The sequence below is a fragment of the Coregonus lavaretus genome, assembly GCF_964263955.1.
Source record: "Coregonus lavaretus genome assembly, chromosome: 29".
Lineage (NCBI taxonomy): Eukaryota > Metazoa > Chordata > Actinopteri > Salmoniformes > Salmonidae > Coregonus > Coregonus lavaretus.
This window is the reverse complement of record NC_140016.1, coordinates 35603530-35627277: the sequence shown is the minus strand read 5'-3', so window position 1 is coordinate 35627277 and position 23748 is coordinate 35603530. Positions and strand designations below refer to the sequence as shown.

Genomic DNA, 23748 nt, shown 5'->3' with positions numbered 1-23748 from the left:
CGTTGCCATTGGCGCAAACAAGGAACAGCATAAAGAGAGGAGAAAAAACAGAAAACATATCTGTTGCTATGGCAATTAGCGGGTAGTGCATGTTTGATCAGTGCTAGATAATTACGCTGTGTAATCGTGTTTACCGTCAGAATTGCTTATTTGTTTAGAGTAAGTTTCGCCAGCAGGAAGTCGTTTTTTTGTAACTTTTTGTAAATCATCTTTATATGTAATCTAGCACTCAACTAGAAGCTGGTTTATAATATCTCTCTCAGATTAATTGAATTGTGTTATCGAATTAGGATGACAATCAATTTGATAAATTGCAGATGTAGACCAATATAGCCTACAGGGCTCTATAACAATGTGTTAAAACGCAATAGTGAAATCATTACTCAATAGGGAGGGGAGGCAATGCATCAGCACTTACCCTCTGTATTTGTATAGTCCACCATTATGTTAAGTGCACACAGTCAACATGTATACACACACCATGGATATCTATATCACCAGTGAATCCAGTATCCTACTCTATTCAATGCACAGGCACACAAAGGAATGAGTGAATATGTGAATGCTGCTCCCAGCTCTAAATAACATTAGAAATGTGGAGCATAATATTCCTTTATCTACTTTCACTTTTCCTCTGTTTCTGTCTCTCGACCTCTCTCCCTCCCTCTCTTTCTCTCCATTCTTCCTTCTGCTCTATCTTTGTCTATGTGTGTCTTTCTCTCATCATTCTCTCTCTCTCCCTTTGTCCTTGTCATCTCAGAAGGAGAGAGTGAGAAGGAGGTCTCTCGTCCTTGGACTTGGGAGCTGAGGCGTCAGTATTGACTGGCATGATGAGCTGCTTGTTTCCTTGCTCCTTCCACACCATCTCCGTAATCCCTGTGTCTTAGCCGCCAACACGACACACGTCAGGAAACCACAGGGGGATTCTGAGGGGGGTGTCTGACTGTCGACACTCATTATATCAGACCTTGGAGGAGGAAGAGGGAGCAGGAAGGAGCAGAGCGTGCCAAGACACACACACACACACACAGTCTTGTATAACTAACCTTGTGGGGACACACAATTCAGTCCCATTTAACGTCCTATTTTCCCTAACCCCTAATCCTAACCCTTACCCTAACCTTAACCCTAACCCCAAAACCTAACATTAACCCTAACCGTAGTTCTTAAATCTAACCCTAAAAATAACCCTAGCTCCTAACCCTAACCCTAAACCTAATTCTAACCCTAACACTAATTCTAACCTTAACCCTAAACCCCCTAGACATAGCATTTCACCTTGTGGGGACTAACAAAATGTCCCCAGTTGGTCAAATATTTGTATGTTTAATATTCTTGTGGGGACTTATGGTATAGTATAGTTAAACAAGTATAGTTAAACAAATCCACACTTACAAGCAGACATGCACACACACACACTTGCAAATACACATATGTCGGAAATGTCGCACACATGCATGCAGTCACACACACACACAAACACACACACAGACGCATGAACACACACACATACATACACACACACACTCTAAGATGAGGCCTGTCATGCCTGCGCCACAGGCCTGGGGTGAGAGAACCTTTGTGGGCTCCCAAGGTCGCGTGGTAGTGTCTCCTTCTCCCCTCTCTCTCACCTGGCGTCAGAACAGTCCTGTGCAACATTTTGTGCAAGCGGAGAGCCCCCCACTGTTTTCTCTGTTTTCTCCTCGCGCTCCTTCCCTGACACCTCGTTGACATTTAAGCCAGTGAAGAGGGCAGAGGGTGATATCTCTCGTCTCTCTCTTCTCTTTATCTCCTGCTTGGGAGACTGGTTCACTGTAGCGTCACCCTCTTATGTTATGGTTGCCTGCCATCTTTGTAAGGTAAAGACTGAAAAAGACTCACGATACACTGCACACTGTGTAGATGCAAAATGCACTCTTAGGTCATCGACCTTAGTCAGGCATAAAAACAAGACAAGGGAGAAGCAATATATAGAGAGTCTCAACACAACACACCCATATACATTGAACTTCTATATGAAAACACAAATAATAGAACATGTGGAATAACAAAGATATTCGATAAATATTGATATTTTTGTCATATTTCCAAAGAGAATGACTGGTCTTACTGCAGTGGAATGCACCATCCTGTTACTGTACTGTGTGTGTGATGCAATGTTATCTTTATTATGTATGATGTTGATTGGTGTATTATTGAAATGTGCCATTGTATGTCTCCTTTCAATATTTGTGCGAAGATACTATACATTGTGTCGATACAAAGAAGATGGCCACATAAGACAGAACAAATGTTTATGACAGACTTTGTACATTTCAATCGCATTGTTTATTCCATTTCCTATGAAACTGTATAAATCCGATGATGGGATCCTCCAGTACTGAGCTTTTGGAGAAGTATAGTGGCGTCAGGAACTGAATTCTAACTGTGTGTGTGTGTGTGTGTGTGTGTGTGTGTGTGTGTGTGTGTGTGTGTGTGTGTGTGTGTGTGTGTGTATGCCTGTGTGTGCGCACCTGTGTGTGTGTGTGTGTTTGTGTGTGTGTGCACGCCTGTGTGTGTGTGTGTGTATGCCTGTGTTTGCGCGCCTGTGTGTGTGTGTGTGTTTGTGTGTGTGTGTGTGTGCCTGGATCCTCATGCCTGTGTGTGTCTTCCCTTCCCCCTCCAGGAGGCGGTGAAAGAGAACCACAAGAAGAGGGAGATGGAGGAGAAGATTAAGAGAGCCAGACTGGCCAAGGAGAAAGCAGAGCGTGAGAAGCAGGAACGCCAGCAGAAGAAGAAGCAGCTGATTGACATGAACAAAGGTACGCCACTTCTTCTGTCACTTCTAGAGAGAGGGCGAGTTTGAGAGTGTGTGTGAGAGAAAGACTGTGTGTGTGTCTGTGTTGGTGGGGGGGGGTTCTGTGTGTGTGGGCGGGAGGCTGTGTGGGTGTGTTTATGTGTGTGTGTTTGAGAGTGTGTGAGAGAGAGAGGGTGTGTTGAGGGGTGCATAGCTTGTGTAAGGGATTCAGCACTGAATGGTACTTCACACTGAGCTGAAATCTGCAGGGGGGAGTAATTTGCACACTCGGGTATACAAAACAACACCCTACTGTTAGCATGTGTTTTATCCTGGCTCTATGTAATAGCGAACAACAGCGTGGAATAGCATCCACATTCATATGTTTTGGTCAATATTCATATATGTATTCTTGATATCGTTGTTATGATGATTGCTAATAATTATACAACGGGTGGGTCTAATCCGGAATGCTGATTGGTTAAAACCGCATTCCAGCCGGTGTCTGTTCCACGAGTTACCAACGGCTAAATCTATGACGTTAAAAGGCCTAATTACATCTGACTGCGCAATCCACTGTCTCATCAGCCCAGCCAGACAATTTATAAACTTGATCTCCACTATAAAAAGCATCTAGACATTATCTCACATTTTCTTTTAGCCTAACATTTTGTTTTCAACAGCGGAGATTTGTATAAACCTTGCTGTCTGTCTCACTGACATTTGCAACATTGTTTCAATTTTCAAATTCGATCTCCAGCCGTCCCATAGTAATGAACGTGTCGGGAGTTGGGACGAGAAGACAGGCAGCGTTTCTCAGCCAGTCGAAAACATGAATCAGCTGGTATCATTTTTATGGATATATACAGTTGAAGTCGGAAGTTTACATACACCTTAGCCAACTACATTTAAACTCTGTTTTTCACAATTCCTGACATTTAATCCTAGTAAAAATTCCCTGTTTTAGGTCAGTTAGGATCACCACTTTATTTTAAGAATGTGAAATGTCAGAATAATAGTAGAGAGAATTATTTATTTCAGCTTTTATTTCTTTCATCACATTCCCAGTGGGTCCGAAGTTGACATACACTCAATTAGTATTTGGTAGCATTGCCTTTAAATTGTTTAACTTGGGTCAAACGTTTCGGGTAGCCTTCCACAAGCTTCCCACAATATGTTGGGTGAATTTTGGCCCATTCCTCCTGACAGAGCTGGTGTAACTGAGTCAGGTTTGTAGGCCTCCTTGCTCGCACACGCTTTTTCAGTTCTGCCCACACATTTTCTATAGGATTGAGGTCAGGGCTTTGTGATGGCCACTCCAATACCTTGACTTTGTTTTCCTTAAGCCATTTTGCCACAACTTTGGAAGTATGCTTGGGGTCATTGTCCATTTGGAAGACCCATTTGCGACCAAGCTTTAACTTCCTGACTGATGTCTTGAGATGTTGCTTCAATATATCCACATAATTTTCCTTCCTCATGATGCCATCTATTTGTTGAAGTGCACCAGTCCCTCCTGCAGCAAAGCACCCCCACAGCATGATGCTGCCACCCCGTGCTTCACGGTTGGGATGGAGTTCTTCGGCTTGCAAGCATTCCCCTTTTTTCCTCCAAACATAACAATTGTCATTATGGCCAAACAGTTCTATTTTTGTTTCATCAGACCAGAGGACATTTCTCCAAAAAGTACGATATTTGTCCCCATGTGCAGTTGCAAACCGTAGTCTGGTTTTTTTATGGCGGTTTTGGAGCAGTGGTTTCTTCCTTGCTGAGCGGCCTTTCAGGTTATGTCGATATAGGACTCGTTTTACTGTGGATATAGATATTTTTGTACCTGTTTCCTCCAGCATCTTCACAAGGTCCTTTGCTGTTGTTCTGGGATTGATTTGCACTTTTCGCACCAAGGTACGTTCATCTCTAGGAGACAGAATGTGTCTCCTTCCTGAGCGGTATGACGGCTGCGTGGTCCCATGGTGTTTATACTTGCGTACTATTGTTTGTACAGATGAACGTGGTACCTTCAGTCATTTGGAAATTGCTCCCAAGGATGAACCAGACTTGTGGAGGTCTAAAAAAGGCACTGTGTTTGAAGGTAGGCCTTGAAATACATCCACAGGTACACCTCCAATTGACTCAAATGATGTCAATTAGCCTATCAGAAGCTTCTAAAGCCATGACATCATTTTCTGGAATACTGTCAACTTAGTGTATGTAAACTTATGACCCACTGGAATTGTGATACAGTGAATTATAAGTGAAATAATCTGTCTGTAAACAATTGTTGGAAAAATGTGTAGTTGTCCTAACCGACTTGCCAAAACTATAGTTTGTTAACAATACATTTGTGGAGTGGTTGGAAAACGAGTTTCAATGACTCCAACCTAAGTGTATGTAAACTTCCGACTTCAACTGTACAAAGAAATGTCAATTGAAAAAAGGTAAAATGAAACGAACTGCAGCTAGTTTGCAGTCTTTCCAGCTTCAGGTTGAAGTGATTGTGTCCTGACGAGAGATTACATATTCTATGCCAGGCGAAATTGCGCCTCATTAGTTCATTGTTATGGATGTATCCAAATAAATGTCACTAGAAAAACAGCTTAAACTAATGCAAATGCAGCTTTGACGTGACTGTAAGTTAGTCGTAGTTGGCTAGCTAGCAAGCAAGGGTTAAGAACGTTGCCAGCCAGTATGGCAATGGAAAATGTTGAACAAACGACTGGGTCGCATCCATAGATACAGAACAAAAAGACAGAACGGCTGGGTCGCATCTCTGGCAACCGAACCGATAGAACGAACGACCAGCCGGCTTGAGTAAGAACCCTAGATTTGTGTGGGGACTATATCTTGTGGAAGGATGAAATAGTAAGAATAAATTAATCAATATAACTTTTTTAATGGAAATATGTCAATCATTATTTGAATATGTTGATAACCCGTTGTATAAAAGTGTTAATGCCAGAGAAGCCGGTGTTTGGAGGATATATTGGCACGGGGGTTGTTCGAGACGAACCGTGCCAATATCCTCCAAACTCAAAGCAATTTATTCATACTATTTAATAGTAGTCATAGTAGTAGGCTAATAGTCACAGTAGTAGTACTACAGTATCAGACTTTGTTGTACAGAAGAGTGTATATTCAAATAGCTACTTAAAAGTCCTATATTTGAACCCAGGTACTATTAGAAGACATACATTTTGTAGTTATAGTCATCCTCCATAGTAGTTGTAGTCAGTATAGTAGCAGTAGTAGCAATATAAATAGTACAACAGTGACAACAAAGCCTAGCAGTTCCAGTGAGAATCCCTATTATGTCCCTGTGTTGGCTGTTGGGTGTAGCTCAGCTCAGCTCTGCGGTGTGACGAGCTGACTGTCGTGGTGGATGTAGGTCACATGTAAAGATGGGGATCTCAGGTCCACTGGCTTTGTAGAGCAGACAGTTAATAGGGCTGGCACATCACACAGACATTAACACAGCCCTTCTTTTTTTACCACACCGTCACATGCTATTAAAATATTTAAAGGTGCAATAGGCAGAAATTGCTCAGCCATTTCCTGGTTGCAAAAATTCTAATAGTTTGTCTAATTTCAGTTTATGTGACAAAACAAGCAGTGCAGAGAATCATTGCCCCATCTCAACTGCTGTGAAATACTGTATCTTCTCAATAACTGAAAATATTGTATTTTCAGCTGTTTGAAGCTGGTTTACAAAACCGAAAGATGCAAAAACGAAACTTAAGTATGTGAAGCATGTGAAGCATGGAAATAGCGCACCTAGAACAGATCTACCCCTTCTTAGACTTGCTTTCAATGACAGATTTATAACCCACATTTCTATGTGCATTTAGTCGGTCACCCAAAAAGTTACATATTGCAGCTGTAACAACCCTGGATGGCTAAAATGGAGTCGCAATTATCATTCAGACTTTTTTAACCATAGACATGTAAGAGAAATGAGAGGGAAATAATTCTGAAAATGTAACAACATTAAAACTTAATTTATTACAGTTAACAGTATGTTTAAGAGAGATTTGTAGGAAGTTATTTCCCCCAACTTCCTGGTTTCGATTTGGACATTTAGACTCTGTCCCAGCCAGGTCATTTATACAGTAGTTTATCGTTTTGAACGACTGCCTTTTTATCTTTCTCATAAACAAAGTAATGGTGGTGAAAACGCTATTGATTATTTCAGTCAGCACAGTTATTCAGACATGGCAAAATTGCAATAGAGATCCGGGAATCTCAGTGCCCTATTACTGAGATGACATTGAGACAGGCAGAATGTTGTGCCTAGAGGCCTTTGGGGGCTGAGAACCAGTCATTGTGGTCTTTTTTGTTACTTTCTGACAAACACACTGGGATTTTTTACAATCCACCAGCTTCAAATGTCACAGCTAGCCAAGGACCTTTCTGTAGCTCTGCCACATTCAGCAATGTGACAAGCCGCTCCAAGTCACTCTCCATCACACACTGCCGCTGTAACTCTCTGTGAGATAATTGATGCATGCAAGTATTTCAAACGGTGACCTCTTTGAAAGCTTCACTTTTAATAATCCAGAATCGCTGTCTTCTGAAGATGCCTGGGAAGCCTGTCTCTCTCTCTACTCTCTCTCTTGCTCTATCGATTTCATTCCCGTTCTCTCTGTCTCTCCCTCGCTCTCTCTCTCTCTCTCTCTCTCTCTCTCTCTCTCTCTCTCTCTCTCTCTCTCTCTCTCTCTCTCTCTCTCTCTCTCTCTCTCTCTCTCTCTCTCTCTCTCTCTCTCTCTCTCTCTCTCTCTGTGTTTCTCTTGGTCTTCCTCCCACCATCTCTCTCCCTTTCCCTACCCCTCTATTTCTGTGTCTAAGCAGATAGAGGGAAGCAGGTGTGATATTAAATATTTCTGCCGGAGCTGATTTTGACATCTGTTTCAGTCGGAAGACGCCATAATACGTTGGGGAATGAATGAAACATGACAAGGACACAGACAGGTAGCCTGGAGCCTAGGAGATAGCATGGATACTCTGCCATCTCCGTTACCCCGACTCCTGGTCTCTCTTGACTTTGTGTCTGATCATCCAGACATTGTAATTCTGAATTCCAAGCCTTTCAAGTTTCAAGGACGACTATACCTAGCAGCTTTATATCGTTGGCGGTTGGTGGTTCTGAAACCAATAAGCCAATACGATTTAATCAAAGTCGACTCGTCCCCCTTAGATCACTTTTCCCGGCACATTTTGTACCCTAACTTGGTCCTTTTTGTGAAGTAGAGGAAGAGGAATGACAGTGGGATGATTTTGTTTCTTACCCTGTCTAAATGAGCCTTCAGCTTCAAGGGGTTACAAGGTTAGGTTTTCTATTTACCGCTCTGTACAGAACACAGATGTCAGTCAATCTAGTATTTTTTCCATTGTATTCATTATTATTTTATTCTACCTGCTAGATAGTATCAGCCTTCTTCTCCTGCAGATGACAGCCTTGGGTGTGAGAGGCTCCTCGGTAGCCTCACGATCCACACTAATCACCAGAAGACATCATTGACAATTCTATATGTACTTCAACAGTTTGCTGGAGTTAGTGAGTTGGATGCCTTACATCCATATTTTATGGCCCCGCATAAAACGTTTTCATAGAAAGTTGGCAAAGTATATGGTTTCAGAGGAAGCTAATATTGTATTTTTCAATACCATTTATCAATCATATCCAACCTTCTTCAGCATTAATGTTGCATGAGTGGGCCAGTTATGGAGCTAAAATAGATCTCTAGGCTTGATGTAACATACATTTTCTTGGAATTTAATGCAAAGATCAACTGAAAGCAGTAAACAACTTCTCTGGTAGAAAACGGCCTATGTGGCATTGATATTAGTCAGAAACATTTATTTGAGTGTCTAAATTGACTACAAAGTGTAAATAGGATAATGTCTGTCATAGTCAGTCTCATCCAAAACGGAGATTTGCGAGATAATTAGGGGAAAAAATTGTAATGGAATGAAGGTTAACGTAACAGTTTCCCTTGGGTTGCCCACAACCTGCAGCACCCAAGTAATCAATTCAGAGCACAGCTGCACGTGACCCAATCGTAATGCCCATGGTCAATTCGGTTTGACATTCAATATCCCTATAGGGCTAGTTAGGGACCATCAGTAAATGGGACAATATTTTAAAATATCAATAGCTCCAAATTTCAATGATTTAACTTTAAACCAACTATACATTTTAGAAATTCATATACAAATATTAAAAGCTTTTAATTAGGCTACTGTCCCATTTACATGGTCTAATTTATTGACGGTCCCTAACTAGCCCCAGAGGCAGGCTATCCAAAGTCAAACCAACTTTGCCATGGTCGCACACCGGCCGGCTGAAGCTAATTGGCGATAGAAGTTGGCTAGCTTGCTGGCTAGTCTAGGCTATTTCCAGACACAAGAGACATCCACATCAAAGCACGCCTCCTAGACCCAAATCTTGTTCTTAGTCGCATTTCCTAATGAGGAGAATTCAAACCGAGGCTAAATCAGGAAGTTCAGCCCCCCTTTAATTAAAAACTGGGCTCCCGTATCCCAGAATATATTTACACTGCTCAAAAAAATAAAGGGAACACTAAAATAACACATTCTAGATCTGAATGAATGAAATAATCTTATTAAATATTTTTTTCTTCACATAGTTGAATGTGCTGACAACAAAATCACACAAAAATGATCAATGGAAATCAAATGTATCAACCCATGGAGGTCTGGATTTGGAGTCACACTCAAAATTAAAGTGGAAAACCACACTACAGGCTGATCCAACTTTGATGTAATGTCCTTAAAACAAGTCAAAATGAGGCTCAATAGTGTGTGTGGCCTCCACGTTCCTGTATGACCTCCCTACAATGCCTGGGCATGCTCCTGATGAGGTGGTGGATGGTCTTCTGAGGGATCTCCTCCCAGACCTGGACTAAAGCATCCGCCAACTCCTGGACAGTCTGTGGTGCAACGTGGCGTTGGTGGATGGAGCGAGACATGATGTCCCAGATGTGCTCAATTGGATTCAGGTCTGGGGAACGGGCGGGCCAGTCCATAGCATCAATGCCTTCCTCTTGCAGGAACTGCTGACACACTCCAGCCACATGAGGTCTAGCATTGTCTTGCATTAGGAGGAACCCAGGGCCAACCGCACCAGCATATGGTCTCACAAGGGGTCTGAGGATCTCATCTCGGTACCTAATGGCAGTCAGGCTACCTCTGGCGGGCACATGGAGGGCTGTGCGGCCCCCCAAAGAAATGCCACCCCACACCATGACTGACCCACCGCCAAACCGGTCATGCTGGAGGATGTTGCAGGCAGCAGAACGTTCTCCACGGCGTCTCCAGACTCTGTCACGTCTGTCACGTGCTCAGTGTGAACCTGCTTTCATCTGTGAAGAGCAAAGGGCGCCAGTGGCAAATGGCAAACGTCCTGCACGGTGTTGGGCTGTAAGCACAACCCCCACCTGTGGACGTCGGGCCCTCATACCACCCTCATGGAGTCTGTTTCTGACCGTTTGAGCAGACACATGCACATTTGTGGCCTGCTGGAGGTCATTTTGCAGGGCTCTGGCAGTGCTCCTCCTGCTCCTCCTTGCACAAAGGTGGAGGTAGCGGTCCTGCTGCTGGGTTGTTGCCCTCCTACGGCCTCCTCCACGTCTTCTGATGTACTGGCCTGTCTCCTGGTAGCGCCTCCATGCTCTGGACACTACACTGACAGACACAGCAAACCTTCTTGCCACAGCTCGCATTGATGTGCCATCCTGGATGAGCTGCACTACCTGAGCCACTTGTGTGGGTTGTAGACTCCGTCTCATGCTACCACTAGAGTGAAAGCACCGCCAGCATTCAAAAGTGACCAAAACATCAGCCAGGAAGCATAGGAACTGAGAAGTGGTCTGTGGTCACCACCTGCAAAACCAGTCTTTTATTGGGGGTGTCTTGCTAATTGCCTATAATTTCCACCTGTTGTCTATTCCATTTGCACAACAGCATGTGAAATGTATTGTCAATCAGTGTTGCTTCCTAAGTTTGATTTCACAGAAGTGTGATTGACTTGGAGTTACATTGTGTTGTTTAAGTGTTCCCTTTATTTTTTTGAGCAGTGTATATCTGGTTACAATGCCTGCTTCAATATAATACATGTATAATACATTTACACTATCAACACCTTCGGTGTATGCAAATATCTTAGCTGGGACAAAACATATGGCCATTATTTTACTGGAATGACATACAGGTAACTGCCAAAATAAAGGAAACGCAAACCGGCTCCATTCAGTCTTATGTAGCAAAATTTGAAATTGTGTTTTTTACATTGGATAAAAGTAGAGACTTAGAGCTAGAAAATGGTATAACATACACTACAGTTGAGGAACAATGGGAAAGTATTTCTGCTTTGAAAGTTCATAAACTTGTAACCTCACTTTTGAGAAAAGGGCCCTTGAATGTTTTGGTACCTACTGGAGAGCTCTTCTTTGTCTACAACCATTAAGCAACGTTCACAACCTTTTAAGCTTTAGCCCCACCCATCTCTTTAAGGATTCACATGTGAGGCTATGTACTAAACAACCAAAGATTTCAACACTAAAGTCTGGTTTATACTACGGGTGTGTCAGTAAATTTAATCTGGAGTGCCAGAGTGTGCTCTTTTTTGCCCACGTTTACTGACACCGGCCATATTCAACGGGAGTGCTCTGAAATCAGAGTAGATAGCCAGAGCAAATTTACTCCTCTCATCTCTCGGCATGTCCAGCCCACTCATTATCTCAGCCAATCATGGTTAGCGGGAAGGTTGCTGTCTTTTTCCGTGGCTAAACCAACTAGGCTCGTAATTTAACAATTTTATTAGTATTACAAGTTTGTTATTAAGGCACTTGAAAGTTCAGATGTTACAGAAGGCATTTCTGCCAAAAAATGCATGTTGATAAACAGACAAAGTTTACGTTCAAATGGTGCTCCTGTGAAGTAGTGATGCGCGACATACACCTAGTTTCCTGAAACGAGTCACATATGGTGTCTTAATCGGGTGTTGCGCTACCTCGTGTCGCCAGAACAGCTTCAACGCGCCTTGGCATAGATTCGACAAGTGTCTGGAGCTCTATTGGAGGGATGCACACCCTTCTTCAACGAGAAATTCCGTCATTTGGTGTTTTGTCGATGGTGGTGGAAATCGCTGTCTCAGGCGCGGCTCCAGAATCTCCCATAAGTGTTCAATTGGGTTGAGATCTAGTGAATGAGACACACACACATACACACACACCCTATGCTCCTTTGAGACCCCTCTTTCAAAGTCAATGAGATCTCTTATTCTAGCCATGGTAGACTGAATAATAGGAAACGGGGCATTTTTATACATGACCCTAAGCATGATGGAATGTTAATTGCTTAATTAACTCAGGAACCACACCTGTGTGCAAGCACTTGCTTTCAATATACTTTGTATCCCTCATTTACTCAAGTGTTTCCTTTATCTTGTCAGTTACCTATGCATTTAAATGTGGCTTTTCTACATATTTTTTTCTATGGTTTCATGCATTAATTAATTCCAATGTGTGAGGGCTATTTGATGGATCATACTATGGTGTTTAATGCAATTTCAAAGGGCTATTTTGGTAAAGAGATAGATTTTAAGTCATTTAGCAAATTGATAACTAATCCTCTTCACATGCAAGTGATTAACAATGAAATGCATATTTTATGAGAATTTAATTCATTTAGCTTTTAAGAGGATGGCGTTGGGTAGTGGTGGTCGGGTGGGGGAAGGGGCTGATGGACAAATGCTTTTAGGAAATGGCACACAAAAAAGTCCCCTCCATTGCCCAGGAGTGAAACTTGAGAATGTGCCCTTTTCAGTCAGCGAGTACTTCCTTGAACGCCCGTGATTGATGCCCTTGACAAGGGTCGGGCGAAATCTGTTTTCGTTTTGAAGGATTAGAAATACTAATATGGGAAATTGCTTATGAAATCATTATGTACTTCTCTCCATTTCTTTTAATTTGTCCTAAGTGGATTCCCATATTCTCTTGGACTGACCAGATGTTCAGTATTAACCCAAATTGCTTTACCTCGTCTGGCTACAAGTGAACGGACGAGCCAACGCTGCTGTAAAATAGAGCCTAAATCCACCCTAATCCTTCTGTCTCTAATAGGAAAAGATGTTTCATCCCAGCAGGGTATTTATTATGCTTGCAGATATTAAACAATGTCACAGAGAGTGTTCAGACAGCCTGTACCGGGAGAGGGAGGGAGGTCTAACTATAGGGAGGGATAACTATAGGAAAGACAGGCCTGGACATTCTAATGGGGGAAAACACACAGGTCTCGCTGTTGAAGTTAAAACATCCTTTATTTACAAGTTGATGTCATTGATGTTTCAGCCATCAGAGGGAGTAGGGGGGTGGACAAGTGGGCACTGATGCCACCCATGCCCGGCTGGCATCAGGCAGGGTCAGTGTCCAGGTCTCAGCCAGTGTCTGTGCCCGCACGTGGACAGCGTCCCCACAGTCAAATCCACTTAGATCTGAATGGGGCCTGAAAGCACGTATTATGCTGTTTTGAGCACAATGTGACATGGCGTAGGGGGAACATTCTAACAATTCAACAACATGTAAAAAAGTCCTTTGAACATTTCTTATAAACCAGGTAAGTTAGAACAACATGGTAAATACCAAGTCAAGTCAGATTTATTTAAAGTGCTTTTCACATGAATCACAATACACTCTATATCATTAAAAACGATTCAAATAATTACTAGCTTAATTTGATGTTTTAATTCTCCTGTATGGTCTGTATTTTAGCTTATATAGTATTATGACATACATTGAATATACTCTGAGAAGGGGCATTGATAGCTTTATTGTTGGTAAATAGATAAACAGTCCAAAATTTTGAAGACATATGAGGTGAATTATTTAACCTAAGATTCTGGGCTGAAAAGTTGTGTGATTGCAACTTGCTACGATAACAATGGCTCTGTGTTGTGTCCTGTATTACATTGACCCATTTGTGCCTAGCTGTCTAACGTACAGTAATTGTTCATCTGTCTACTTGTTGTGTGATCATACTTGTATTCTGTACGGAATATGTATGGCTCAACAGAAAATTACAAAACCAATAGTTCCCAAACTATTCCAGCCTTAGAAAGTACTCATATAATTGGCGGCGCACAGATGCTTTTTTCATAATTCACTTTGACCTGCAAGTGATCATTCTTCACAGTGCGAATTAAAATCTGCAGATCCAGTCCAAACCATTTTTTTCAACAGCTTGCAGGCACTGGCAGAATTCAGTCTCATACAAATCTCTGCTATGGGGGAATATCATCAACAGTCAAGACTAAGGCTTTGGCCTTTAGCTAAGGTGGTGTAGGCTATTCACTGATAGCAATGTTTACTGTGTGCAAACTCAAGTTATGTCGAATCAAACTTCTCTACTTTTCAATTCAGAGTTCAAAATAAGATGAACGACCGCTCGCCATTACATAAAAGCACACCATTTCCTTAAAATGGCTGTGGGTCTATTGCTAAAAGCAAGGTAGCAATCTTCCTAATCTCTCTAACTGGTGCAGACACAGCCTTAACATATTGTCAGGCACTAAATAAGTGAGAAAATAAGGCAGAATCTTTGGAGTCTTTTCACTGGTTTTCCATAAAGCCGATTGTATAATTAGCTTTTAATTTGTCTCGCGCCTTTTATTATTAAAAGGCACTCTTCAAGAGTGACTGAGTGCAACCATTTAAAAAGCATTCCTTTTGCTGATGATCTATTACGTTTGCTCAGTTCACCAGGCCTATTAGAATAAGGTCGGCATGCCTCCGTGTCTTTGTAGAGAGAGAACAACTGTGAATGTTGACAATGATGGCCTCTAACACCTATTTATGAATTCTCCCTGTCGGCTTTTCAGCTTGAAGAGACTACATATCTCCTTGAAAAACAAAGGAAAAAACAAGTGGGTGTCTCGCTTTTCACAAAAAGTACACGTTACAGCAAACCTGTATTACAATATAAGTGTATTGGAAAAGACAGCAAAGAACCACCAGTGGCTTTGGCATGCATTTTCATATATTTATACATTTATACATTGTGTTCCACATTTTACTATACAGTAGTATTCCTCATCCATGTCATTCTCAATCTCTATACCTAGCTAACAAGGTCAGGCTTGTGGCATCTTAAATGCAGATTGTGCATATGTGCCAATCTCCATTAGCAATGCGTGCCATGCTCGGGGGAGCCTGAGATGTTTTTGCCATTGCTGGGGCCAACGGTAACTCGAGTGACAGGGGCGGTATGAGGGGACGTAGATTGATGTTGGCGTTTGACAGTGACAGCCAGCGCCCGTTAGGGCTGGAGAGAGCGTACCTGTGTGTGTGGGGGAGGTGTGTATGAGTGCATCTGTGTGTGTGTGTGTGTGTGTGTGTGTGTGTGTGTGTGTGTGTGTGTGTGTGTGTGTGTGTGTGTGTGCGCTCGCGCTTGTGTGTGTGTGTGTGTGTACCTGCGTGCACCTTGCCAGGCAGGTGATTATAGAGAGGTGATGACAGGAGGCTGACGCTGAGAAAAGGTTGTGTCCTCGTGGTCGCACAATGTCCCCGTAATGTCCATCTCTGAATGAGAGGGTAGGGGACAACATTGTCAGAGGAGATATAGTATATATTACAGCTGGAAGATGAGACCTATGGGGAAAATGAGTGTTTTTGCAGAGACTGTGGTTTTGTTCCAATGTTCACATTAGTATTCCACTCAGAATGCATACCCAATACATTGATTCATACTACTGTAAGTCATAGGCTAGTGTGCATATTGGAGCAGACATCATAGTATTCCTTTAGCTTTTAAATGACATTACCGCTCCTGAATTTAAATGACATTCCCGCTCCTGCACGTTTATTCCATGAACTGTAATTTAATTTTTTGATTATCATGATGGCTAGTGTGCATGTGTGTATGTATGTCTCGGTGGTATGTGTATGTGTGTTATTCCTCATTGGGGACGTGTGAAGAAAGGATCCTCCGCCACATCTGCATACGACGGCCACTGCTTCCCTGTCACTTTTGCCTGTGTTATTTACGGCGGCTGTCAGCATGGCAGCATCCTCTTTTGAATAGCGCTGCGTTACATTTCAAAGCCGCAGGGATCCGGGGCACAGGCGCTGGTAGGGAGCAAACCAAACGAGCGCTCGGGAAAATTCCTCCTGCACGTGGCGGATGGCATTGACTGCATCCCAAATGGCACCCTATTCCCCCATAGAGCTCTGGTCAAAAATAGTGCACGTGAATTTGTGATTTTTGTCATTACCTTGAAAGGTGCAACAAGGCCATTGGGCTTCATCGGGTTTATCTGCTGTAGTCCATCAACTCTAATAAATAACGCCATATTAGATTGCATTCGTATCATCTTGGAGGACCTGACTGTGCCCTAAGGCGCTGATGGACTGTGTGTGTGAATGTGACTGTCTGTGACTGTCTCTGCGTCCCCTATTCTCTATATAGGGAACACACACCATCTGTCTGTGTCTGTATGTATTTCTGTCTATTAAGGTGATACAATAAGCCAGTCCCTTGTCCAGCATTTCCCAAATTCGGTTCTTGGGACCCCCAGGGCTGCATGTTTTCTTATTTGCCTTAACACTACATTGATGATTAAAATGATGAAAGCTTGATGATTATTTGATTATTTGAATCAGCTGTGTAATGCTAGGGCAAAAATGAAAACGTGCACCCCTTAGGGTCCTGAGGACCGAGTTTGGGAAACCATGCCCTTGTCCATTTCCTACCCAGACATTGTTTTCAATGCATTTTTATCAAAATAAATTTTCAGACAATGTGCCATCCACGTTGTGAAGATCTGGGAAACCCTTTGATTATTCAACGATAATTGTTTCATTGCCAATTATTGTTACCCCAGGGTACTCTCTCCCATTCTCCCCTCTGGGAGTTTTCAATGTCGGCGTCTGTTGTATCAAATAGTCATTTTAAATAAAAAACTTTTTGTCTGTGTGTGGAGAGAGAGGCCTAATTAGGAGTAGTACTTAAAGCATCCAATCACTTTAAATCTGTTTAACTTAATTTGGTCTGGTTTTCCCTCAGGTCAGGAAGGCAGTTCTAAATGAGAAGATACAATACATCAGTGTGTGTGTCTATGATTCCTCATTGGTGACATTTTCCCTACAATCCTCCCACCTTGCCCAAACGTATGAAGCCGCTCTTTCTTAGGAAGAAAGAAAGTTGAATCTCATTAAGTTGAATCTCATTCAATCATTACATTTCCTCATACAGTCATGGGGGGTCCGCCTGACGTCTTCCTGATCAATTCAAGAGACTTCACGATCTGGACGTCTGGAGTCACTTTACAGTCAATCAAACATAATTATGCTCACTACAAATCCCATCCAAATTGCATTGTCAAATCCATTTACCCGCCACCAAGACGGCTGGCTGCAAAAACGGGATTGGGAGTCAGAGAAGATGATACCTCATCTGGGCGAAATGGAAGGCAGAGGATGTTAACTGTGCCACTCAGAGAGAGACTGAGGACAGGGAGATGTGTTCTGGATGGATGGCAGACTGGTATGGAAGTTGTACAGAGATAACTTAACTCATATGCTTGAGAGTCCCCCTGTCTCGCAAACTTACCTAGACTACTGGACCTTTTAGCACTGCTTACATTGTCGTTGTCTTCTACTGTGAGCTAGTGGATGCAGGGACTATAATTATATAATATGCCCTAGGCTTTTGGGGACCCTAAGCGAAAAACATTTTAGTGGATCCCTCTTGACGGCTGAGATTTTTTTTTAAATTGTTTGAAAGTTAATTTCCTGCAATTCTACACATTTTGCAATGACGTATGCCGTGTTAATATCATATCTGAGTGAGAATGACTAACAAAATCAATGGAGGTCCCCTGGATGTCAGGGCCCCTGGGCACGTGCCGTACGGTCGGTATTCATGATTACTACAAGTTTAGATACTGGCTAGACTAACTACCAATCAAATGTTTTTAGCTGACATGGCTAATTGAATGTCTGTCATTGACTTACATAAGAGAAAAACTGCTGACACACAACCACATTTCTAAATTACACCTTGTGTATTCTACTATTCTTACTTGCAATAGTAAGTTGAGACCTCGACTGAGTTCCTAAAAAATTTAAATAATACAAATAAAAAAATTAAGCGGCCCTTATGTTGATTATGTCTAGGGCGGGCCCTGATAATATGGTCAAATAGCATTCATTTTTATTCAAAGCGGCTTACTGAACAGAATTGTTGACATTGGCAGAGACACATATATTCAGTTAAAGTTGCCTATGCGGGAATTTAACCCAAAGCCTTGGTTTGGCCAGCACAATACTCTAACCCACTGATCTGTTGGAACTACTCAACTACTGTATGTAGCCCTTGCCTCTGTACAGCCTTACTTGGCTCAGTGACATGGTGACTCCATGTGGTCCTCCTAGTGTGTCAACCCAACCTCTGTCAATTAGCCAGTCAGGCTGGCCGCCTTGGCTAGGCTGGAGCTGCCCCTGTGGACTAGCATGCTGGGTCATGTTCATTAGGCACCAAACAGAATACAAACAGACTGAAACAGGCAGGCACCATCTGGCCTTGCCCAAAAAGAAATGCAAAAATGTTTCTCCATTGCTAAACGTTCTAAAACATTTTCCATATTGGAGGCGGTAGTAGTAGTAGAAGTAGTAGTGGTGCCTATCTATCTCCTGTGTTACATGTAGCTTTACTCATTCTCACCCACCGCAGCCTCACATGGGGCCTTGCTGCTGCTACAGCCTACTAATCCAGATGGAGAGGGTTTACTTTTGTTTTTGTTTATTCACTTATTCATGCATCCAGCTATTCGGGGCATCACTAGGGCTTTCGTCTGCATGCCACAAATGCAAATCGCCATGGTGGCTAATCCACTTTCATCTCTTTCTCTCGCCGCCACTGCTGCCGCTGTCCCTATCTCTCTCTCCCGCTCTCTCTCTCTCTTTCTCATCCTTCTCTCTCTGGTTCTGTGATAAGGGGCCAAAACAGAGTGACGGGAGCGACCGGGGTCTTACTTTCATCTTTGTAGCACACCACCCTCTTCATCTTGTGTCAAAACCAGTAGAGACCTCACTGGGGCTCTCTTCCTCATTTTGCGTCTACCCCTCCCTGATCTTTGTCCTGACCCACTCCACCCTCCCCTACACTCCTCCCCGGGCGCCTGACCCCTTGGCGCCATCCTGGGGCTTGCCAGCCTTGCACTCCTATTCCCCTCGGACCATGGGGGATGTGGGAGCATCCATAATTCGATTATGGAGGACATGAGTGGGTTTGCACATCAAGCTGTTACAGGAAAACAGTCAAGAATAATCTGCTCGTGGATCCATCTTCCTCATTAGGCAGAGGAGCCCCCCCCCCCACCACCCCTCCACTCGAGAGATAACTATATTTTCTGCTCAAACGTAGCACAAAAAGAAACAGAACAGAAAGCTCCACTCTGTCTAAAAATACATCTTACCCCAGGACACTTTACTTGACTATCCCATGAAAATAAATAGAAGAAGGAGCACTCAGATGTCTGCTATGGTCTTATTTGAGGGACAAACAAACCTTTCAGCTTATGTTTCGGTGTGTCTTGGTTCGGTTTGGCCCTATAGTGTGAATCAGTCATCTGTGTATGTGTGGTGGAAAGTTTTGCCCTGTGTCAGTAAGCAGTTATCAAGCTTGGCTAGGCGAGAGTATAGAGGAGAGCGAGGGGAGCAGCTAACCGGTGTGGCTTGTGTCTGTCCTCCCTGCCCTCCCTCCTGACTGTCTGGCTCTATCTGGCTGGCTGACTGTCTGGATAGCTGACTGGCTGGCTGGATGGTGCCTTACGAGCCACAGAAACTGGGGGAAGGATTGACAGCTCAGTCAAAGAGAAAGAGAAAAGAGAGAGTGTGAGAAAGAGAAGACAAGAGAGAGAAAGAGAGAGGGAGGAGAGACAACAGAAGAGAGAGAGACTACACCTGGCCAGTACATGTGGCCATTGTGCAAGCTTCCCTCCCTCCACACAAAGGCTTTGCACCAGGTTAATTGCACAGGTGACTCTGTGCAGCCCAACAGATGGGCTAAAATGTGTTCAAAAACAATTCCGGGGAAGAAAAGAAAAGGTAGTTTTAATGTTCCCTTCTTTTCCTTCTACTTCTTGTTTTCCATCGAGAGAGTGAGAAAGAGAGGGAGAGAGCATGGCAGGGGAGAGAGAGAAAAAGAAAGTGGCGAGGGAGAAGAGTAAGTGAGAGGGGGAATATGAGAGAGAGAGAGAGAGAGAGAGAGAGAGAGAGAGAGAGAGAGAGAGAGAGAGAGAGAGAGAGAGAGAGAGAGAGAGAGAGAGAGAGAGAGAGAGAGAGAGAGAGAGAGAGAGAGAGAGAGAGAGAGAGAGAGAGAGAGAGAGAGAGAGAGAGAGAGAGAGAGAGAGAGAGAGAGAGAGAGAGAGAGAGAGAGAGAGCGCATCTCCAGTAGGCGCAGCAGCACTCTCCCTTCAGAGTGGTCTCAGCTCATCAAGCACAGGGCTGCAAGCACTTATTAGAGCTCATTACAGTGCAAATGAGAGTAGGGGATCTATCACTGGGAAAGCTGGAGCAGGGGAGGCAGCAACACAGAATACACACACACACACACACACAATACACACACAGGTGATACACAAACACAGACAGAGAGACAGACAAACACAGGTGAATTATACACACACACACACACACAGACAGAGACACACAGACGATGCAAAAAAACACACAAACACACAATACATATTTTCCCCCTTCCAACTGATGGCGTTCACTTATTTGTCTTTACACACTATCGACTAGGAGATCAAAACATGAAGGACAACCGGTGTGTTGGCTAACACCACGCTGTTGCTGGTAATAATGACAGAAACACTAACCTAATGTTATTATCCTTGTCATTGTGTCATATTATTGTATGACATATAATTATTATTGTTACATATTGAGTTAGCATTAGTGATGTTTGCCACTGAAATGGCTACCATGGCATTCAGAAAATATTCAGACACCTTGACTTTTTCCACATTTTGTTAAGTTACAGCCTTATTCTAAAATTGATTTAAACTTCTTTTTTTTCATTAATCTACACACAATACCCCATAATGACAAAGCAAAAACAGGTTTTTATATATGAAAAATAATTGATTAAACATAAAAAAAATGAAATATCACATTTACATAAGTTTTCAGACTCTTTACTCAGTACTTTGTTGAAGCACCTTTGGCAGCAATTACAGCCTCGAGACTTCTTGGGTATGACGCTACAAGCTTGGCACACCTGTATTTGTGGTGTTTCTCCCATTCTTCTCTGCAGATGCTCTCAAGTTCTGTCAGGTTGGATGGGCAGCATCGCTGCACAGCTATTTTCAGGTCTCTCCAGAGATGTTTGATCGGGTTCAAGTCCGGACTCTGGCTGGGCCACTCAAGGACATTCAGAGACTTGTCCCTGAGCCACTCCTGTTTTGTCTTGGCTGTGTGCTTAGGGTCATTGTCCTGTAGGAAGATTAACCTTTGCCCCAGTCTGAGGTCCTGAGCGCTCTGGAGCAGGTTTTCATTAAGGATCTCTCTGTACTGCTCTGTTCATCTTTCCCTCCATCCTGACTAGTCTCCCAGTCCCTGCCGCTGAAAACATCCCCACAGCATGATGCTGCCACCACCATGCTTCACCGTAGGGATGGTGCCAGGTTTCCTCCAGACGTGACGCTTGGCATTCAGGCCAAAGAGTTCAGTCTTGATTTCGTCAGACCAGAGAATCTTCTTTCTCATGGTCTGAGAGTCCTTTAGGTGCCTTTTGGCAAACTCCAAGCGGGCTGTCATGTGCCTTTTACTGAGAAGTGGCTTCCGTCTGGTCACTCTACCATAAAGGCCTGATTGGTGGAGTGCTGCAGAGATGGTTGTCCTTCTGGAAGGTTCTCCTATCTCCACAGAGGAACTCTGGAGCTCTGTCAGAGTGACCATCGGGTTCTTGGTCACCTCCCTGACCAAGGCCTTTCTCCCCCGATTGCTCATTTTGGCCGGGCGGCCAGCTCTAGGAAGAGTCTTGGTGGTTCCAAACTTCTTCCATTTAAGAATGATGGAGGCCACTGTGTGCTAGAGGACCCTCAATGCTGCTGAAATGTTTTGGTACCCTTCCCCAGATCTGTGCCTCAACACAATCTTGTCTCGGAGCTCATTGGACAATTCCTTCGACCTCATGGCTTGGTTTCTGCTCTGACCTGCACTGTCAACTGTGGGACCTTATATAGACAGGTGTGTGCCTTTCCAAATAATGTCCAATCAATTTAATTTACCACAGGTGGACTCCAATCAAGTTGTAGAAACATCTCAAGGATGATCAATGGAAACAGGATGCACCTGAGCTCAATATCGAGTCTCATAGCAAAGGGTTGGAATACTTATGTAAATAAGGTATTTCCGGTTTTTTTAAATTATACATTTGCAAAGATTTCTACAAACCTGTTTTCGCTTTGTCATTATGGGGTATTGTGTGTAGATTGATGAGTAAAATGTCTGATTTAATCCATTTTAGAATAAGGCTGTAATGTAACAGAATTTGGAAAAAGTCAAGGGTTCTGAATACTTTATTGAAGAATTTGGCTCCTATGGGCCCTGGTCAAAAGTAGTGCACTAAATAGGGAATAGTGTGCCATTTGGGACCATATGTGTATTATGTACAGCTTCTCAGACCAGACAGAAACTCTCTGCTTAAACTCTGCTAGTTTTCATCAGTTTTGGTCCCTTCCCTCTAGAGCTGTCGGCGACTGCATGCGAGCCATCAGAAATGTAGTTCTCCATCGATCCCTCTGTATTTCTTCCCCCCAACATAGAGGGAGATGACAGATAGCAAATTGAATTTATGAACAGCTTGTGTTGACACTGCTGCATAATGATAAGAATGCCATCCCTTTAGTGTTTAAGAAGGAGAGCATGGCGACGAATACAGATTGAAACCAGACTGCCTCCGTTTTCCTTGGCAAGAGGATGGAGGCTGCGTCTCAATTGCCACCCTATTCCTTATATGGTGCCCTGCTTTTGACCAAAGCCCCCATAGGGGGGCACAGGGTGCCATTTGGGATTCAGAAGAAGTAAACAGATATGCATTGAATTTTTTGTCTTGCATCCACATGCCAATCCTTGTATTTGATTAACTTGAAGAGGTGTATTGGTATACAGTCAAATGTTATATTTGTATTTGATAGAAGTATACTGACAGTAAATGAACTAGCATAGAGCTATACTGTGGAGGTTTGTGTGATGTGTTAGGTATTAGAGGGGTCTGGCTGCCTCTCTAGTTTATCCTCTAGCTGAACTGGCCAAGAGCAGCCACGGCCATAGGTCACACTGCATGGCTGACACCAGTCTGCGCTGGGGCACACACATAACATGCACATGTGCACCCCACGCAAGCACACACATCCCTCATAGGCACAAAGACACATGCACACTAACACACACACACACACACACACACACACACACACACACACACACACACACACACACAGTTGTGTGAATTGAATTTTCCACTGTGTAAGCAACAGAACGCCCTCTTCCTCTACACAGGCAGCGTTTTAACAACCGCCTTACATCACTGCAATGGGAGACTCTCCCCTAATCAAGACACATAAGGTAGATGGGACTATTAAACAGTGCATTAGACCTGGGGCCTGTCACGTCACGTCTCCCCTGTCTCCAGCTGAATGGCTTCGGACGGGGTGGGGGGAATCTCCAAAGCACAAGGGTGCATCCCAAACGGCACCCTATTGCCAATGTAGTGCACTACTTTTGATCAGAGCCCTATAGACCCTTTTTAAAAGTAGTGCACTATATAGGGAATAGGTTGCCATTTGAAACACAGTCAGAATCACTTCAGCGGCTAATGCAGGCAGAGGACGCCAGTGGATGAAAGCCTCCACTGATGACCATTGAAAGATATTCTTTCTGTGGCTAACA

The 23748-nt window shown here is 43.3% G+C and overlaps 1 protein-coding gene across 1 annotated transcript in view; it reads left to right on the top strand.

The window, feature by feature from the left end:
- The window catches only part of diaph2 (diaphanous-related formin 2), a 643868-nt gene that overhangs the window by 559605 nt on the left and 60515 nt on the right, over positions 1-23748 (top strand). The window contains exon 27 of the mRNA XM_084147077.1: positions 2666-2801. Coding sequence (XP_084003203.1) covers positions 2666-2801 — 136 coding nt within the window. The remainder of the gene's footprint in view (positions 1-2665; positions 2802-23748) is intronic.